This window comes from Aptenodytes patagonicus, unplaced genomic scaffold, assembly GCF_965638725.1.
Source record: "Aptenodytes patagonicus unplaced genomic scaffold, bAptPat1.pri.cur scaffold_240, whole genome shotgun sequence".
NCBI lineage: Eukaryota > Metazoa > Chordata > Aves > Sphenisciformes > Spheniscidae > Aptenodytes > Aptenodytes patagonicus.
In genome coordinates this window covers 39535-56575 of record NW_027472169.1, presented here as the reverse complement: position 1 = coordinate 56575, position 17041 = coordinate 39535, and the positions used below count along the sequence as shown (strand labels likewise).

At 45.4% G+C, this 17041-nt stretch overlaps 1 protein-coding gene across 1 annotated transcript in view; it reads right to left on the bottom strand.

Annotated features, from left to right (window-relative positions):
* LOC143173760 (protein ELYS-like) overlaps positions 1-17041 on the bottom strand; it is a 38642-nt gene that overhangs the window by 14413 nt on the left and 7188 nt on the right. Inside the window, exons 6-18 of the mRNA XM_076363909.1 lie at positions 16861-16945; positions 13342-13492; positions 7871-8003; positions 7602-7783; positions 7069-7130; positions 6004-6132; positions 3847-3937; positions 3671-3760; positions 3368-3508; positions 2479-2583; positions 1613-1706; positions 293-416; positions 103-159 (exon numbers count right to left, since the gene is read on the bottom strand). Coding sequence (XP_076220024.1) covers positions 103-159; positions 293-416; positions 1613-1706; positions 2479-2583; positions 3368-3508; positions 3671-3760; positions 3847-3937; positions 6004-6132; positions 7069-7130; positions 7602-7783; positions 7871-8003; positions 13342-13492; positions 16861-16945 — 1444 coding nt within the window. The remainder of the gene's footprint in view (positions 1-102; positions 160-292; positions 417-1612; positions 1707-2478; positions 2584-3367; positions 3509-3670; positions 3761-3846; positions 3938-6003; positions 6133-7068; positions 7131-7601; positions 7784-7870; positions 8004-13341; positions 13493-16860; positions 16946-17041) is intronic.

The following is a 17041-nucleotide window of genomic DNA, read 5'->3' as shown; positions in this document are numbered from 1 at the left end:
AAGCATAAATTCAAAAGTGTCATTAAACACGTAGGCGACAAACATTTAAGAACATTTATGTGCATATACTGAAGGTGTAGTAAAAACAACTGGAAAGGATACAATTGCATGTTTGTAGCTTTCTTCAATGTTTTCTAGCAAATAGAGATCCAGCAGTGCCTGAAATAAAAAATTAGGTGGTCTTTAAAAACCCCTGTCTTGCATAAATCACTGGCTCTTGGGTGGGGTTGGGGGGGGGGGCGTTGTTGTTGTTGTTGTTGTTGTTGTTGTTTTCAGTGAACACCACACTCACATGTAAAGTAGCAGGTGGATATTTCCCAGTTCCTCCTTCATCTCTCCGCCACAACTTCTCAACTTGGTCTCCTAACTGGGAAACCATTCCATCAATCATCAAGCAGTCAGAATCCCATTTTCCTCTGGAACAAAAGGTAGCAAGGGTTTGGACAGAGTAAAACACTAATTCCAGCCTCTCCGTGTAACAAATTTCCTCCAGTCAAAACAAAAAATGAGCCAGTCAAAGAAAGGAACAAACATACAAAGGCGTGATTACGACTCGAAATGCACATGGAAAAAATTTCTGAGTCAGATGGAAGACAGAGGTCCCTTCCAACCCAAACTATTCTATGATTCCATGATTCAACGACCGTTAGGAGACATTCAGCTATTAAAGGAGTTCAAAATAGAACTACAATTACGGATGGCTGAACTTTTAAGAATTACGCTCTTCAAAAGCCCTTCACAGTCTTCTGCCGACTGCGACGCTACCCTTTACTTTCCCGCCGATAAAAAGCAGAAAAAGCACGCTAGAGGCTGTATGCTTCTAAGGAACACATGAGCCTGTAGGTAAGTTACTTGCGACGTAAGCTAAGTCAGAGGAACTTTCAAGTCAATACCTAATCCACTGCAGCTTCCACCTTAACTCACCTGGCAGCATCTTGTTCACAGTGCCATAGCCTAAGCTTGTTTAGGTCTTTATTTAGCTCTCAGTACAACTGCCAAAGAAAAATCTATTATCATCTAATCCAAGGCATATCACCTATATGCCAGCAAGCTAGTCCAGGAAAGAGAGTTTACAGTAGGAAGCGACTTCTAGCCAATAGCCAGTAGAGTGCTAGGTGTGCCAACGACGTGTAACTCTGACTATCTTATTAAATCACACAAAGGTACTTGTGAGTAGGGGATTTAGGCCAATACAATTTTTACCATCCATTACTAGTCAAGAAGAGAGAGGATTTTTTTTCACAACACGCTTTCTTCTGTGCCCAGAACAACTGTTCTGTGAACGCCGTGCTTTGCTGAGCTGGAGATGACTGAGCCTCTCCTAATCACACGATCTTCTTCAGGAGTAACAAATTATACAGATTAGCCAATGAGTTAAGTACGCCACAAAAAACTGATGATACCAGCAAATGGTACTAAGCAGAGGTGTGTGTAAACATTTTAACACAGGAGAGTAAGCTCTGCGTTCAACAGAACACACGCATCACCGCAGTCAAGAGTATTGCCGGCAAAGGCATTAAGCGTGGCAAATACAACCGTCGATACAAAAGCCATTCACTTCCACTTCCGAATTGGCAGTGGAAGCGTTCTAGAGTTTTCCAGTAAGTCCTACCTCGATAAACGCTCAAGTTTCTGCCGATGACCAGTATAGTAGCTCTGAATCAGAGGATAATTGTAGAAAGGTCTAGCCAAACGCGTCTCGTCATCTACAGGCAATAAAGTAAAAGCAAGTTAAAGAAGCAATATCACATTTTTAATCTAAAATTTTTGACTAAAAAGACAGACGATCGTACAAGCTAAGCATCAAGAAGCCTCCAACTCTGAAAGCAGCCAGTCCTGTTTCTGCCTTTGCTAAAGGAGACGTAAGACACGAGACTCAATTCCTTCCTGTCTCAAGTGCCATTTCAAGTTTACAGTTGACGCCGCATTCAGAACATGTGGTGTAAGCTGGAGTTCACTATAAGAAAAAACAGTTCTCCGAGGGAATGGTTTTTTCAACGTGTCACGTGAGCGTTTGTAAGACAGTTAAGGCTGGCAACAGAATTTATAATCCATCCAAGGAAAGAAGTATTTCCGAGGTGTAGATTTCCCTCAAGCAATAAAGACAAAGTTCAAAACATGCAGGTAATGCTTTTACTGTAAAAACAAGCACTCCAGTATTGGTTGTTCCACAGTTATTTGTTTCAAATCCCAAGTATTTCAAGCTGTGGACATAAGCAACTCCTTGAATAGCAACAGAGGCTTGTTGCTATTTCCAAAACACATCCCGGAAAGAAACCGCTTGCATTACGCTACACTAGGTACCTGAAAAACCTGTAAAATCTCCGTTTCACCAACGGAACGTCAGCACACGCTGTCGCTGGACCGACACGACGTGTTACGGACAAAACATTTACCAAAGCATGGCTAAGCATGTGTTCGTAGGAATCACTTCCTGAAGAGTCTCCTCGTTACAAACGTGTTACAGTTTATGCTTACCTAAACCCTCTGGAAGGAGACTGGATCGACAGAACCAGGTGACCACTTGTGCATACAAAGAAATGAGGCTAGTTACCACCTGCTTGTTTGTCAAGTCTGCAAAACCTGAAAAAAGGCATAGAAGATGATTCTTGTGATGCAATTCCTCCCATTTTTACAAAACTCCCTTCATCATACTGAACAGAAAGTATAAAAATAACACGGTAGAAATCTTTGCCTTTGCAGTTTTCACTCTCTGTCACTTCCTCCTTTGAAGAAAAACCCCACACAATCGCCACCAAAACAAAAAGCAACCCCTACAAAGAAGCACATTCACTAAAGGTTAGAGTAACAAAAATAAAGCCTGAACTAATAAATGCACTCACGAACAAGACCTCTGGTTTTCACGTAGCAGAGATTTGTACTACAGCAAAGGGATACGCCTCTTTTTTCTCAACATGCCAAGGACAGTTTATAATATAAAAAGCTACAGAAACCCAAGTAACTTACAACTTACTCATTTCTGCTTCCTTCATACGTTTCAGTCATTTGCAATACCAGACTTGCATGCAATTACAAATTGCTAGCTAAGAATTAAAGAGAATACTTTTCGGCATTAGCACATTCAGTTGCTGTAATGTCGACCCAGTTGCTTACATCGCTTCTTGCTGAATGTAGCCTCCCCTAGCCACTTGCATGAACTCCACAACAAACTGTTTCCCTGAACTCAGGGCATGTTAAGTGGTCCTCCCAGCTTCTCAGATTTAAGCCCCTTCTCCCAGCTAAATTTGGCTTTGGCTGTCTTCCAACCATCAAAAACAACAAAAGCTCATGCTTCCACAACTGCAACCCAAGCATAATTCCAAACCTTAATAAAACGTGCCAAAGGCTTAGTAATACTCTTACACACCTTTTTCAGTAAGCTCCTGTGCTTCCGTTAGAAAACAGTTTAAGACTGTGCTAAGGTTGCTCAGGAGCAACTGGCAGTGCTGAAGAGACTGTAATGTCTGTGGGTCAATGAAGTTGCAAGAGCCATCAAACAGCGGAACACCTTTTTGAGAACGAATATTAAAGCGTTAGCCGGCAGAGCAATTTCAGAGTTTCAAAGTACACTTAAAGAACCGCGTGCAATATCCTATACCAGCAGATTACTGAACAAGCTCAGTTAGAAAGAATGGTTTTATGTTTGCAGAATGACTACACTAGGACTCACATGTTTGGTCCAGTTCGTCTTTTGTATAGATCACTTTGTTCCACGTCCACTCAAGAACAAACCGTAAATTAGCAGCAGAACTTGGCTGCTCTTTAAAAAAAGAGAACAAAAAAGAACTGAATCAACAATTTCAAACCAAAAAATACGTAACATCAAAACAACATAAGAAGCGTTACCTTCAGATGTCCAATGCTTAATGCATCCAGTCAGAAGTTCTAAAGAACCTGCCTGGACAGCAGCTGACAATACCGCTTCTAACTGCTCCTCCTAAACGTAACAGACAAACTAAAATGAGCATCTCACATGCTGTCAATACCTGAACCATCAACAGGACGTGTTTGCTTCTAACCGTATACTCATTCAGACGTCACAAAGGCAGTGAGTACACATGCAACTAATTCCACATTCTTTTTCTTAATTCTAGCCACGGGCTGGACTGCTGCTTGGTCTGAGGAACACATTAAACTTTTCCTCTGCCAGTTCAACTTACTGAAGGCTGATTCTAACCTTTATTTGCATGCCTCTGCATTGTAGTCTCAGTTTACTGAGTTCCAACTAACTGTTGTCGGTAACATCCTCTGCTAGACCCACTACGCGTTTTGTGCGTGAAGCTTGCCATCAGGAATGCATGAAGGGGACAGACCAAATACACTCTTTGCGTGGAAACAGTGAAGCTAAGGGCAAGCAGCTTTCTAGACTATGAAGGCGTCAAGCAGTTCTGACGCCCAAAACGTTAAGTTACAGTTTTCTAAAATGACAGGAAAGAAGTGAGACATTTAAAGTCTAATAGGTTTACATTTTAGGCCGTTCCAACACTGTATTACAGCGTAGCGGTAATCCTTTAGAAGGATAATGCACAGGTGTGCACAGACATGCGATGTTAAGTAGCAGCTTATTTCAGCTGGTGTTCTGATACTTCTTTCAGGTGAAACGATCCTTCATAAAATTTTACTTGCTTGCTTGTTTGCTTGTTTGGTTTTTTTAAACACATTCAAAACTATCTTTCCCTTCTAGGTAAAATCATTCCAGTCAAAGCCATTTCTACACATTGGAATACACATGTGATAGTTCCACCTTTGTCTGAAAAGTGGTTGCAGACAAGGAAACACACCAAATGCTACTTACGGTGGCAAACAAAACTCCAAAGCAAGCTTCTTGACCCGAACCCTGAAATTTGTCTTACTGACATGCAAACGAAATCCCTGCTCAAATGCCTAACAAGTCTCTGAACGAGATAGTCCCAGTTCAGCAAAGGTTATTAGAAAAACTTCTTGATTTCCCAAGTTATTTCCAAACTGGAGTTGACGCCAGAACATCTAATCTGAATGCAAGAGTCTACATCAGGCTTGCAAAATAAACAGTCTATGGGCTAGGCCAACTTGCCAAGAAATTTACTTTAGCTACCGCACTGTGCAGAAGCGTTACTTGCCCTAACACGCTTCCACAAATCCGGTGAAGAATCCAGTAGACAGGAAGATGAGGGCAGTGGGAAGACTGCTCTCCCCTCCCCACTAACTGCTCCACTGTGGGATGACCAGCTAGCTGATCCCTTAGCTTAGATCCTGCCTGGGTGAAGACGCTCCATCTCTCACAAAACTCTTTGCATGAGAGAGAGAGGTTGGTGCACTGCAAACGGGAAACCTACGAAAGAGGCGGGTGAAGTCACTATGGTGGGATAAAGCAGGTAGAAGGTAGTGGGTGTCATGAGATAAAGGCGATTAAGGTGTTGCAGCAACAAGAGGGCACTCTAAGAGGAGTAAATTGGGCTACTGTAGCACAAGGCAAAGGCTACAGAGGTGAAGATCTGCTTTGAGAGGATGCAGAAGCGCCTACTGATGAAGGGAAAATGAGCGGAAGCGGTGATGAAAGTCTCAGGTAGAGCTGACCACAGTAATTGTTTACCACAGCCCACTTCCTTGGAAGCAAATGGTCACGTATCGTGCAGCAAGCTGATGTCTGCAATAGCTCGCATCCGAGCGAGACACCCCCTTCGTCAGCTACTGCACTGAACCTCGTGCTTTGAGAAGCTGACGGGGATGAAGGTTGTTCTGAGGGAAGGGTGCTTTCTGCTGCGCATGACCAGCACTGACTGCACGCGTCCTTGTGCGTATCTGGGGCACAGAATGAAGAGAGGGGTCTCTAAAGACTGTTCCCAGTCAACCTCAGTAGTTTGGATCGAAGACTACTACTACTTCTGCTAACTAAAGTCAAGCCCTGCATTTCAGTGCAGCTTGCAAATAAGAGGAAAATCAGATCATCATGTCCTGTAGCCTCTACAGCCCCGTCAGACAAGAGGGATGTATTTCCCCCTTGATTCCCTGATACGCACTCACCTGGCTCAAACTGGATGGCTGGGCATCAACTAGTCTTGGAGACAGCAAGCCAGCTACAAGACACCTATTGTAGCTGTCATGAATGGCTTCGCTTATCGAAGGACCAGATTTCTTTAAAAAATTCAAGGTCTGAAACACCAATCAAAAACTACAGGTTAAGACAGCATTATTAGGCAGTCGCTAAGGTTCTGGATAACCACTAAGAGAACTAATACAAACGTTCACTTAAACTGTCAGAAAGCTTGCATCAATAATGTGCTTTAGGTTGGCAATCTGAGCAAGCGTTACTAGGGAGAGTCTTAAAGACGGCAGCCAAACTAACAGTTACAGTTTCTAAACCAAATCCTGTAAAACACAATAGCAGCCCTTGCAATGCTTAAGTATTTTCGAGCTGCTCTGTCACGACACAGGCCTTTCTCTTTCCCTGAACACTGACGCAAAATACATTCTCTACAAGCTAGAACTAACACACAACTTCAAATCACACTTCGGAAGACCCTTTCTGTGCTTCTTTGTGCAGAAGCTGGTTTATGTTGGAAATATTTGGCGAGCTGAAACTTACTTCAAAATTATTTGTTACAATCCGTGCAGTGGCTCGGAAGTTACAATTTGGCCAAGTTTGGGAGAAAAAACAAATTCATTTCTTCTTAAACAGTTAAGTGATTTCTCATTTTCTCCACTCTGTCCTCCTTTTTCAAGTTAATCAGGGGTCAAAACCCTAAAACTCAGGACTATGCAGGCAGTTCGACTGATGGGTAATAAAGCAGTAACAGCTTTCCCCGACTTCCACAATATTTTTGTTCTTGCCCTACAGCAACGTTCTACTCCTTTCTAGACATTCAATCCCTGATCGTGCTTCAACAGGAGACAATGGTAGTTTTACAGTCCCGAGAGTGGACCTGAAACATGACCGTTTGCATAAAACTGGCAGGATACGATTGCAATTATGCGTGCGGATGGGCAGGATGAGCGTAAAACGGTCTCTGACACCGAAAGCAGTGCCACAGAAAACTTAGAAGAGGTACATCTCTTGACAGTCTCAATAAAGACACAGTAAAAGATCACCTCCTTCTGGAAGCCGGTGCAAGTCATGCGAACGACTCCGGAGTTCAGCAAGCACGTACCATCTGCAGAAACAACGAACGTTTGACAGCACTCCGTACTCTCACAGTTATGTTATGACCAGTTCACATTTTCGAAATAGCCGTATCGGGAAAGATATAACTGAGTACCCATTTTCTTCATCACATCACTTACAAACTTGTTAAAAAAAATTACTGCGTGTAGGAATTTTCTCTCTAGCGCTGCCGAGGTGCTGTGCTTTCAGCTTCAGTTCAAAGTCGTTTCATTTTATAACCATCGCCACTTCACAGGCTACGTTACAAAAGCACCCAAACCCAAAACGCAGCAGACCGTCAGATATGTTTCACAACACTAAATGCTTTCTTAGTACAACGTCATTAGAGTTGGGTTTGTGGGGGGTTGGGGTGTTTTGGCTTGGTTTGGGTTTTGAGTGACAAACAACGAACAAGAGAACCAATAAATGGCATTTGACCTCCGTTTAAGCTTATCGCTATTAAAAGCGGTGAAATACCTACCAAAATTATAGGTGCTTGGATGAAAAAACTGCTCAGGTGGTGGATAAGAAGGAGGAACTCCCCGGCTTAGACTCCGCTCACGTACCAGAATATCCAAAATGAGGTTTGGAGAAGTCACGCTTACCACAGTATCCAGCGACCACAATGCGAAATAGGGGCAATCGTGAAGGAATTCTTCTGGCCTTAAAGAAAACAAGCGCATAAGCTGAACGCCCACTTTCAAACGAATTGTTTGTAGGGATATTGAAAACAACTTAACAAAAATCTACCTTAGCGAATCTGGCATTTGAGCATGGTACCAGCGATTAATGTCAAATACACCCAAATAAGTAGATGGTCTTCCCTGACCATGTGTATTCACTTGCCAACTGAAGATTGATACGCTGGTCTCAGGAGACACTACTGTAAAAGACAAGACATGGTTTCTTATTTGTAGAAAAGACGATACACCTGATAGTTTTAAAACATCGCTTTCTGTTTTGACTTAATTCTGTTCCATCACTCATGAAACACAGCACTTTTCACAAATTTTTAGAAGGCACTCTCCTCAGAAACATGACACAAGTGGAGAAAATCCAAAGGCATTTTTATTAGATTTTGACACACGGTTGATAGAGGATGGCATCACAGAAGAGGTGGAAGTTGCCACTTCAGGACTAAATCAAAGACAATAAACAGAAATAGCCTAGAATGATCATGCAAGTGTCTTCCTTCCAACATCAGACATACGTTAAGGCCAGAGAGGGAAGGTGAATAACGCAGTCAAAACAAAAGGCTATGAAAGTTATCACTGCAGCAGGCTCAAAGATGTGGTCAGAGCATAACTGAATTTGTAAACCCAGAGATGTATGTTGACTTATTGCAAGGTAAGGAAAGACATCGTAAGAGTTTTAACTGTGTATATGGACAAGGAAAGCTGCTGCTTTAAGAACTCGTGTACTCCTAATAGGTGCAGGAACCTATTAGGTTTAGAGAGGACAAACTGGACAGGCAGATCATAGAACTATACAACGATTCAGGTTGGAAAAGACCCTTAAGATCATCAAGCCCAACCGTAAACCTAACGCTGCCAAGTCCACCACTAAACCATGTCCCTAAGCGCCACGTCTCCACGTCTTTGAAATACCTCCAGGGGTGGTGACTCCACCACTTCCCTGGGCAGCCTGTTCCAATGTTTAACCACTCTTTCAGAGAAGAATTTTTTCCTCATGTCCAATCTAAACCTCCCCTGGCGCAACTTCAGGCCATTTCCTCTCGTCCTATCGCTTGTTACCTGGGAGAAGGGACTGACACCCACCCCACCACAACCTCCTTTCGGGTAGTTGTAGAGAGCGACAAGGTCTCCCCTCAGCCTCCTTTTCTCCAGGCTAAACAACCCCAGGTCCCTCAGCCGCTCCTCATAAGACTTGTTCTCCAGACCCTTCACCAGCTTCATTGCTCTTCTTTGGACACGCTCCAGCACCTCGACGTCCTTCTTGTAGTGAGGGGCCCAAAACTGAACACAGTATTCGAGGTGCGGCCTCACCAGTGCCGAGTACAGGGGCACGATCACTTCCCTCCTCCTGCTGGCCCCACTGTTTCTGATACAGGCCAGGATGCCATTGGCCTTCTTGGCCGCCTGGGCACACTGCCGACTCATGTTCAGCCGGCTGTCGACCAACACCCCCAGGTCCTTCTCTGCTGGGCAGCTTTCCAGCCACTCTTCCCCAAGCCTGTAGCACTGCATGGGGTTGTTGTGGCCGAAGTGCAGGACCCGGCATTTGGCCTTGTTGAACCTCATACAATTGGTCTGGGCCCATCGATCCAGCCTCTCCAGATCCCTCTGCAGAGCCTTCCTACCCTCGAGCAGATCAACACTGCCGACCGGACCCGTCCCACAGGGAAGTCTGCTGCCTCCCTGGGCCCCGGGTCAGAGACATCACTAGGAAGCTCCCTGGTTTGGTACGGCCTTCTGATTACTACCCGCTGCTGGTTATACAGGCTGGCAGTGATGAGGTTGCAGAGAGAAGTCCTGCAGTGATCAAAAGGGACTTCAGGGCACTGGGGCGACTGGTTCAAGGATCGGGAGCACAGGTAGTGTTTTCCTCTATCCCTACAGTGGCAGGGAAGGATACTGAAAGGAGCAGCAAAACACACCTGATCAACACGTGGCTCAGGGGCTGGTGCCATCGGAGGAATTTTGGTTTTTTTGATCACGGGGAGGTTTACATGGCACCGGGCCTGCTGGTGACAGACGGAGTTCAGCTGTCTCATAGGGGAAAAAGGATCATGGCTCATGAATTGGCAGGGCTCATTGAGAGGGCTTTAAACTAGGTTCGAAGGGGGAAGGGGATAAAACCAGGCTCACTAGAGATGAGCCTAGGGGTGGCGTGCCGATGCCGGGGGCGAAATCGATAGCCCAGCTCAAGTGCATATACACCAATGCACGCAGCATGGGCGGCAAGCAGGAGGAGCTGGAAGCCATTGTGCAGCGGGAGAGATATGACTTAGTTGCCATCACAGAAACATGGTGGGGTGACTCTCATGACTGGAGTGCTGCAATGGATGGCTATAGACTCTTCAGAAGGGACAGGCGAGGAAGGAGAGGCGGTGGGGTGGCCCTGTATGTTAGGGAGTGTTTCGATTGTCTAGAGCTCAATGATTGTGATGATGGTACGGTTGAGTGTCTATGGGTAAGGATGAGGGGGAAGGCCAACGAGGCAGATATCCTGCTGGGAGTCTGTTATAGACCACCCAACCAGGATGAAGGGGCGGATGAAGCATTCTACAGGCGGCTGGCAGAAGTCTCACAGTTGCTAGCCCTTGTTCTCATGGGGGACTTCAACTTCCCGGATGTCTGCTGGCAATACAACACGGCAGAGAGGAAGCAGTCTAGGAGGTTCCTGGAGTGTGTGGAAGACAACTTCCTGACACAGCTGGTAAGTGAGCCTACCAGGGGAGGTGCCTCGCTTGACCTGCTGTTTACTAACAGACAAGGACTGGTGGGAGATGTGGTGGTCGGAGGCCGTCTTGGGCGTAGCGACCATGAAATGGTAGAATTCTCGCTTCTTGGTGAAGTAAGGAGGGGGGGCAGCAAAACCGCAACCATGGACTTCCGGAGGGCAGACTTTGGCCTGTTCAGGACATTGGTTGAGAGAGTCCCGTGGGAGACGGTCCTGAAGGGCAAAGGGGTCCAGGAAGGCTGGACGATCTTCAAGAAGGAAGTCTTAAAGGCACAGGAACAGGCTGTCCCTGTACGCCGTAAGAAGAACGGGTGGGGAAGACGACCGGCCTGGCTGAATGGGGAGCTCTTGCTGGGACTCAGGAAAAAAAGGAGAGTTTACCGCTTGTGGAAGAAGGGGCAGGCGACTCAAGAAGAGTACAGGGATCTCGTTAGGTCGTGCAGAGAAGAAATGAGAAAGGCAAAAGCCCAGCTAGAACGCAATCTGGCCGCTGTCGTTAAAGACAACAAAAAAAGCTTTTACAAATATATTAATGACAAGAAGAGAGCCAAGGAGAATCTCCATCCTTTATTGGATGCAGGGGGGAACATTGTCACCGAGGATGAGGAAAAGGCTGAGGTACTCAATGCCTTCTTTGCCTCAGTCTTTAACAGGCAGACCAGTTATCCTCAGGGTACTCGGCCCCCCGAGCTGGAAGACGGGGACGGTGAGCAGGATGAACCCCCCGTAATCCAAGAGGAAGCAGTCAATGACCTGCTACGCCACCTGGACGCTCACAAGTCTATGGGGCCGGATGGGATCCACCCGAGAGTGCTGAGGGAGCTGGCGGAGGTGCTCGCCAAGCCGCTTTCCATCATTTATCAGCGGTCCTGGTTAATGGGGGAGGTCCCGGACAACTGGAGGCTTGCCAATGTGACGCCCATCTACAAGAAGGGCCGGAAGGAGGATCCGGGGAACTACAGGCCTGTCAGCCTGACCTTGGTGCCGGGGAAGATTATGGAGCGGTTCATCTTGAGGGCGCTCACAAGGCATGAGCAGGACAACCAGGGGATCCGGCCTAACCAGCACGGATTCATGAAAGGCAGGTCCTGCCTGACCAACCTAATCTCCTTCTATGACCAGGTGACCCGCCTAGTGGATGAGGGAAAGGCTGTGGATGCGGTCTACCTGGACTTCAGTAAGGCCTTTGACACCGTCTCCCACAGCATTCTCTTAGAGAAGCTGGCGGCTCACGGCTTAGACAGGTGTACTCTGCGCTGGGTCAAAAACTGGCTGGACGGCCGGGCCCAGAGAGTTGTGGTGAATGGAGTCAAATCCAGTTGGCGGCCGGTCACAAGCGGTGTTCCCCAGGGCTCAGTACTGGGGCCGGTCTTGTTTAATATCTTTATCGATGATCTGGATGAGGGGATCGAGTGCACCCTCAGTAAGTTTGCAGACGACACCAAGTTGGGCGGGAGCGTTGATCTGCTCGAGGGTAGGAAGGCTCTGCAGAGGGATCTGGAGAGGCTGGATCGATGGGCCCAGACCAATTGTATGAGGTTCAACAAGGCCAAATGCCAGGTCCTGCACTTCAGCCACAACAACCCCATGCAGTGCTACAGGCTTGGGGAAGAGTGGCTGGAAAGCTGCCCAGCAGAGAAGGACCTGGGGGTGTTGGTCGACAGCCGGCTGAACATGAGCCGGCAGTGTGCCCAGGCGGCCAAGAAGGCCAATGGCATCCTGGCCTGTATCAGAAACAGTGGGGCCAGCAGGAGGAGGGAAGTGATCGTGCCCCTGTACTCGGCCCTGGTGAGGCCGCACCTCAAATACTGTGTTCAGTTTTGGGCCCCTCACTACAAGAAGGACGTTGAGGTGCTGGAGCGTGTCCAGAGAAGAGCAATGAAGCTGGTGAAGGGTCTGGAGAACAAGTCTTATGAGGAGCGGCTGAGGGACCTGGGGTTGTTTAGCCTGCAGAAAAGGAGGCTGAGGGGAGACCTTGTCGCTCTCTACAACTACCTGAAAGGAGGTTGTAGCGAGGTGGGTGTCGGTCTCTTCTCCCAAGTAACAAGCGATAGGACAAGAGGAAATGGCCTCAAGTTGCGCCAGGGGAGGTTTAGATTGGATGTAAGGAAAAATTTCTTTACTGAAAGAGTGGTGAAACATTGGAACAGGCTGCCCAGGGAAGTGGTGGAGTCCCCATCCCTGGAAGTATTTAAAAGACGAGTAGATGAGGCACTTAGGGACATGGTTTAGTGGACATGGTGGTGTTGGGTTGACGGTTGGACTCGATGATCTTAGAGGTCTCTTCCAACCTCAATGATTCTATGATTCTATGATTCTATGAACACTCCCGCCCAACTTGGTGTTGTCTGCAAACTTACTGAGGGTGCACTCGATCCCCTCATCCAGATCACCGATAATTATTTCAAACAGAAACTGACCGGCCACCAACTGGATGCAGATGCAGACATAGGTTTGCACAGGAAAAAAAACATTCAGGTAACATTCCTAAGCAATGGAGAGGATGATCTTATTGCTCAAAGAAGACAGCTGGAGGAATAAAACGACTGACAAGCATTACACAGATGACCCCACCATACGTCGCTGTAGCGTGTCAGCAAGCATAAAATAAAACCTATTTTGTCCTTTAAAGCAGCCCCACGTAACTTAAGCACCCAATTTGCCTTTTTCAAGAAGCCCAACAAGCTAGTCTATACAGATATTTAAGACTTTCACACTGCGGGTACAGAACAGCGTTCATTGCTTGGATTCTAAAACCGTTTCTTTTAGAATAGCCAAACATGGATATCAGAACAAACCTTCATTAACGCTATCCTCTCTGTCAACGTGGTTGCGAAATTTTTCTACAGTCTGGCAGCTGAGTAATTTGGCATTGCTGGTCTGCCCTCTCAAGGGAAAGACTCCACCCGTGAGATCTAAACTGTACCTTTCATCACAGTATTCCAAACCCTGCAGAAAAAATAAAAGGAGAGAGAAAAGGTCATTTGGGGCTAAAAACATACGTTATACCGAAACATGAAAGAACGTATACCTCTAGTAGAATATGCACAGTACAGCGTGTATTTCCCATGAGCTTATTTCTGATGGCCAATAGAAACGACATCTGACGTGCAAGAGAACTAAGTGTCAAATCGTAACGGGCAAGTTTGGCTGTAAAGGCTTTGCACATTTTCAAAATCTAGCATTTCCCTAACGTTATTCAGTTCTAAACATGTTTTGCAGAATTCCTTGCAACATCAAGGTTCCTTTACAAACCTAAACATATGTCTACAAAGAGATATCTGAAATAGCGTAACACATAAGCACGCAAAGCTCTTTGCTCCGTGTCTTGATTACAGAACTGATGAAGTTAGAGAAGTCATGGCATTACAGCAGCTAAAGCTCTGTCGAGAGGTATTATTATCCGTAGGCACACCACTAGAGCGAAAATGCATCTCTCTCTAGTAGCTATGAGAACTTCTTCCTGGTTAACGATCTTCTTTCAAACCGCGTAAGCTCTTACCAGCTCCTCCTCTAATCTTGCCAGAGACTAATGGGTGAAATATCCCTCAGCTCCTCCACCAAGCACAGCCAACAGCAAAAGCAGAACACAGAGGGGACGTGGGATGCACATGGGCAACGCGTTTAGGATCACAAATTACTACAGAGTCAGCAAACTACTTTGAGATATACAGAAACTCCAGCAGGGTTGTGTTGAACCTCCGATACCACCATTTTCTAAGTAAGCATTAACTGAAATACTGTCTTTCCAAATACAGCATACATTCAAACTGTCTACAATGCAACACATGAATTGTGTGTGTTGTGGACAAATAGCAGCTCTACAATTAAAAAAACCCAACAAGCAAACCACCAAACAAAATCAAAAACCAACAAAAAAACACCACCAAACAAAAACCAACCAAAAATCCATCGTACCGCACTCGACCCAAGTTTCCTAAACTTTCAGAGCTCTAAAATGAACTGGCACGACACAACGCATTCTCATATGATTTGATGTGATACCTCCAATTCACCTAATCTGAGAAGAGACAAGCTTTCTCTCAACCGTTCTAGGAAATGCTACCTATAAATATCGAGACTGGCTTTAAAAAAAAAAAAAAATTCTGACATGACTAAAAAGAAAAATGCTAAATTTTGCTCTGAAGCATGCACAGTTCATTCTATTTTATCAAGTACCTTTGGACATAACAGACACGTGCAGAGTAGATAAGAAAAATCTAAACCGCCTCTTTGAAAAACTAGCATGAAGCCCAAGCAAAGAACCTCATTTTTATTGTAGAAGGAATAATCACTAAAGCCAATTTTAATAAAAGTTGTCCTGAACAAGTCCACCATTCGAAAGACCGCTTCATCAGATGAAGTACTAAAACTCCATAAACCTGTTAGAGGTGAATTTTCACTGCTAGAAATTTCAACTTTTATTCACATAGAAATGTTGGGGGGGAGCCAGTCCCCCCAAGAGCTGGGGCGGAGGGGAAGGGGGAAATAATATCAAACAAGTCCTGCCTAAGACAGCTTCTAAAGCAAACCAGTATAGTTCACATTTTCCACGCGGGGGCAAGCAAATCTCAGTTAAGGAACCCCACTGTATGGAAGATGTTCAGTAACGACTTTATTGACCAGTAAAATACGAAGACACTTCGCAAATGAGGTGCACTGGTCAGACTCTGATACGAAAGTAGGGGCTGTACACTCTGTCCATCCGCAAGCATTGTGTAGGACAAAGGTAAAGATGTGCTCCGTGACCATGACTGGATGCACGAGATTTAGCAGCTGCCGAGGTGGTATAAAAAAGATCTTTGAAAGCACAACTTAAACACACCCTTAGGTTGATTTCTTGAGCACAGACTTAAACCAGCCTTGAAGGCAATGGAGACAGAAGTTTGAGGCTCATTTACAAAAAGACAGTGCCACATGTTCCAAAAGTCCTATTTGTGACCTTTTACCACGACACAAAGTCAAAGATGCGCTGTTTCATAGCCTCAAGTCTGATTCCTGGAAAGTAAAGCACTGCTGTAGTAGAAAAGTCTTTCAAGCTCCCATGAACTCTATTCAATGAACGAGGGTCAACAGTAGTCCTCCTTGTTTACTCAGACTTGGCCTGGCAATTGGGAACACCTCTTAAATTTTCTGCCACGGAAGACAGACAAGAAACTTGACTCAGCCAGTCATGCAGGCAGACAGCCACGTAGTACTGAGCAATCTGTGACTACAAGCAAGTATTCTGAGACCAAAAGTGTCCGCTGTGGAGCACAGATCCTGTCCTAATGCACCTTTTGGGGGTTTGGGGGGGCTGGGAGTTAGTTTTGGGGGTTTTTGGCAGTAGGTGTTATCAGGTCTTGGTATGAAGCTACATGTGTAAGTGGCTCATCCGGAAGCGAGCTGAAGAGCCCGTCTTTTTGCCCCAGAGGGTCCAGCTGTTTAGTTCTCTCTTCAACTACCTCGTAAGATTGGTTCCTGTTTCAGTCTTCCACAACACTCATCACAGGGAAGCAGAAACAGCAGGGGAGTGAAATAGCTCAAATCCAGAGACTGGTGCCTGACACCTCTTAGAAGCCTGTGAATGCATTACTGGTTGCATAGTCTGTAGAGGGTTAAAAGCCTCACATTAACTACACCACAGCTTTCTCAGGCCACAAACACAACAACAACAACAGTATTTAATCACTTTGTGTGCTTTTTTAAAAGAGTGGCAACGGGAATTTCTAGGAGATGCATGTTTAGAAGCTGCTTTTAAACATTTCAGCCTTCTGAGGTGGAAGCTGACACTCGTCACGTCTTACTCAGGAAAATAAGATGACCAAGAATTGCTGCATAGTAGAAGGTCCCCCATTTTAACATTAAAGTGTTGAGACAGAACAAAGCAGCCACGAGAGAAACGGCTATAGACCAATGGGGTTTTTTCCAAAGAAGCACACAGTACAAGGTACGGTCTTTGCCGCTGCTAAGGCTGTAGCTACAAGTAACTTTAAAAGAGGATAGCCCCGTCTTCTCTTCCTACGTGCCATTAATTTGGTGTTTAAATGAAGAATAATTTTATTTGTAAAAGCTGCTTCCTCTTCAGGAATTGAATTCAGTTGGGCTCTTTGCAGGTGAATCCAGTTGGAACACTCAACACTGCAGTATGAAATTGTACGACTTGTTTTCAAAACCTATGGACAAAGGCCATGCCCAAGAAGACTCAGCAAGAGATTACTTCCTTTTCATTCATCTGTGAATTTTGATGGTAAATATTACCCCTGCCAGCTTAACTGATACTCACTTCGAGAAAATTTAGTACTAGTTTCATCCTTCCACACACATGCACGTCTTACCTCGTACATGACTTGTCCTGATGCCAAGCGTTTTCTGTCACCAAATGCTAACTGCAACAGATGTAAACTCACAACATCACCTTCACTGAAAAAGGTGTAAATTATGACATTTGATTACAAAGCTGCTTTATAGCCCTCATTACCATTTTATTAGATCGAGACTGAAGTTTTCCTAATAGCA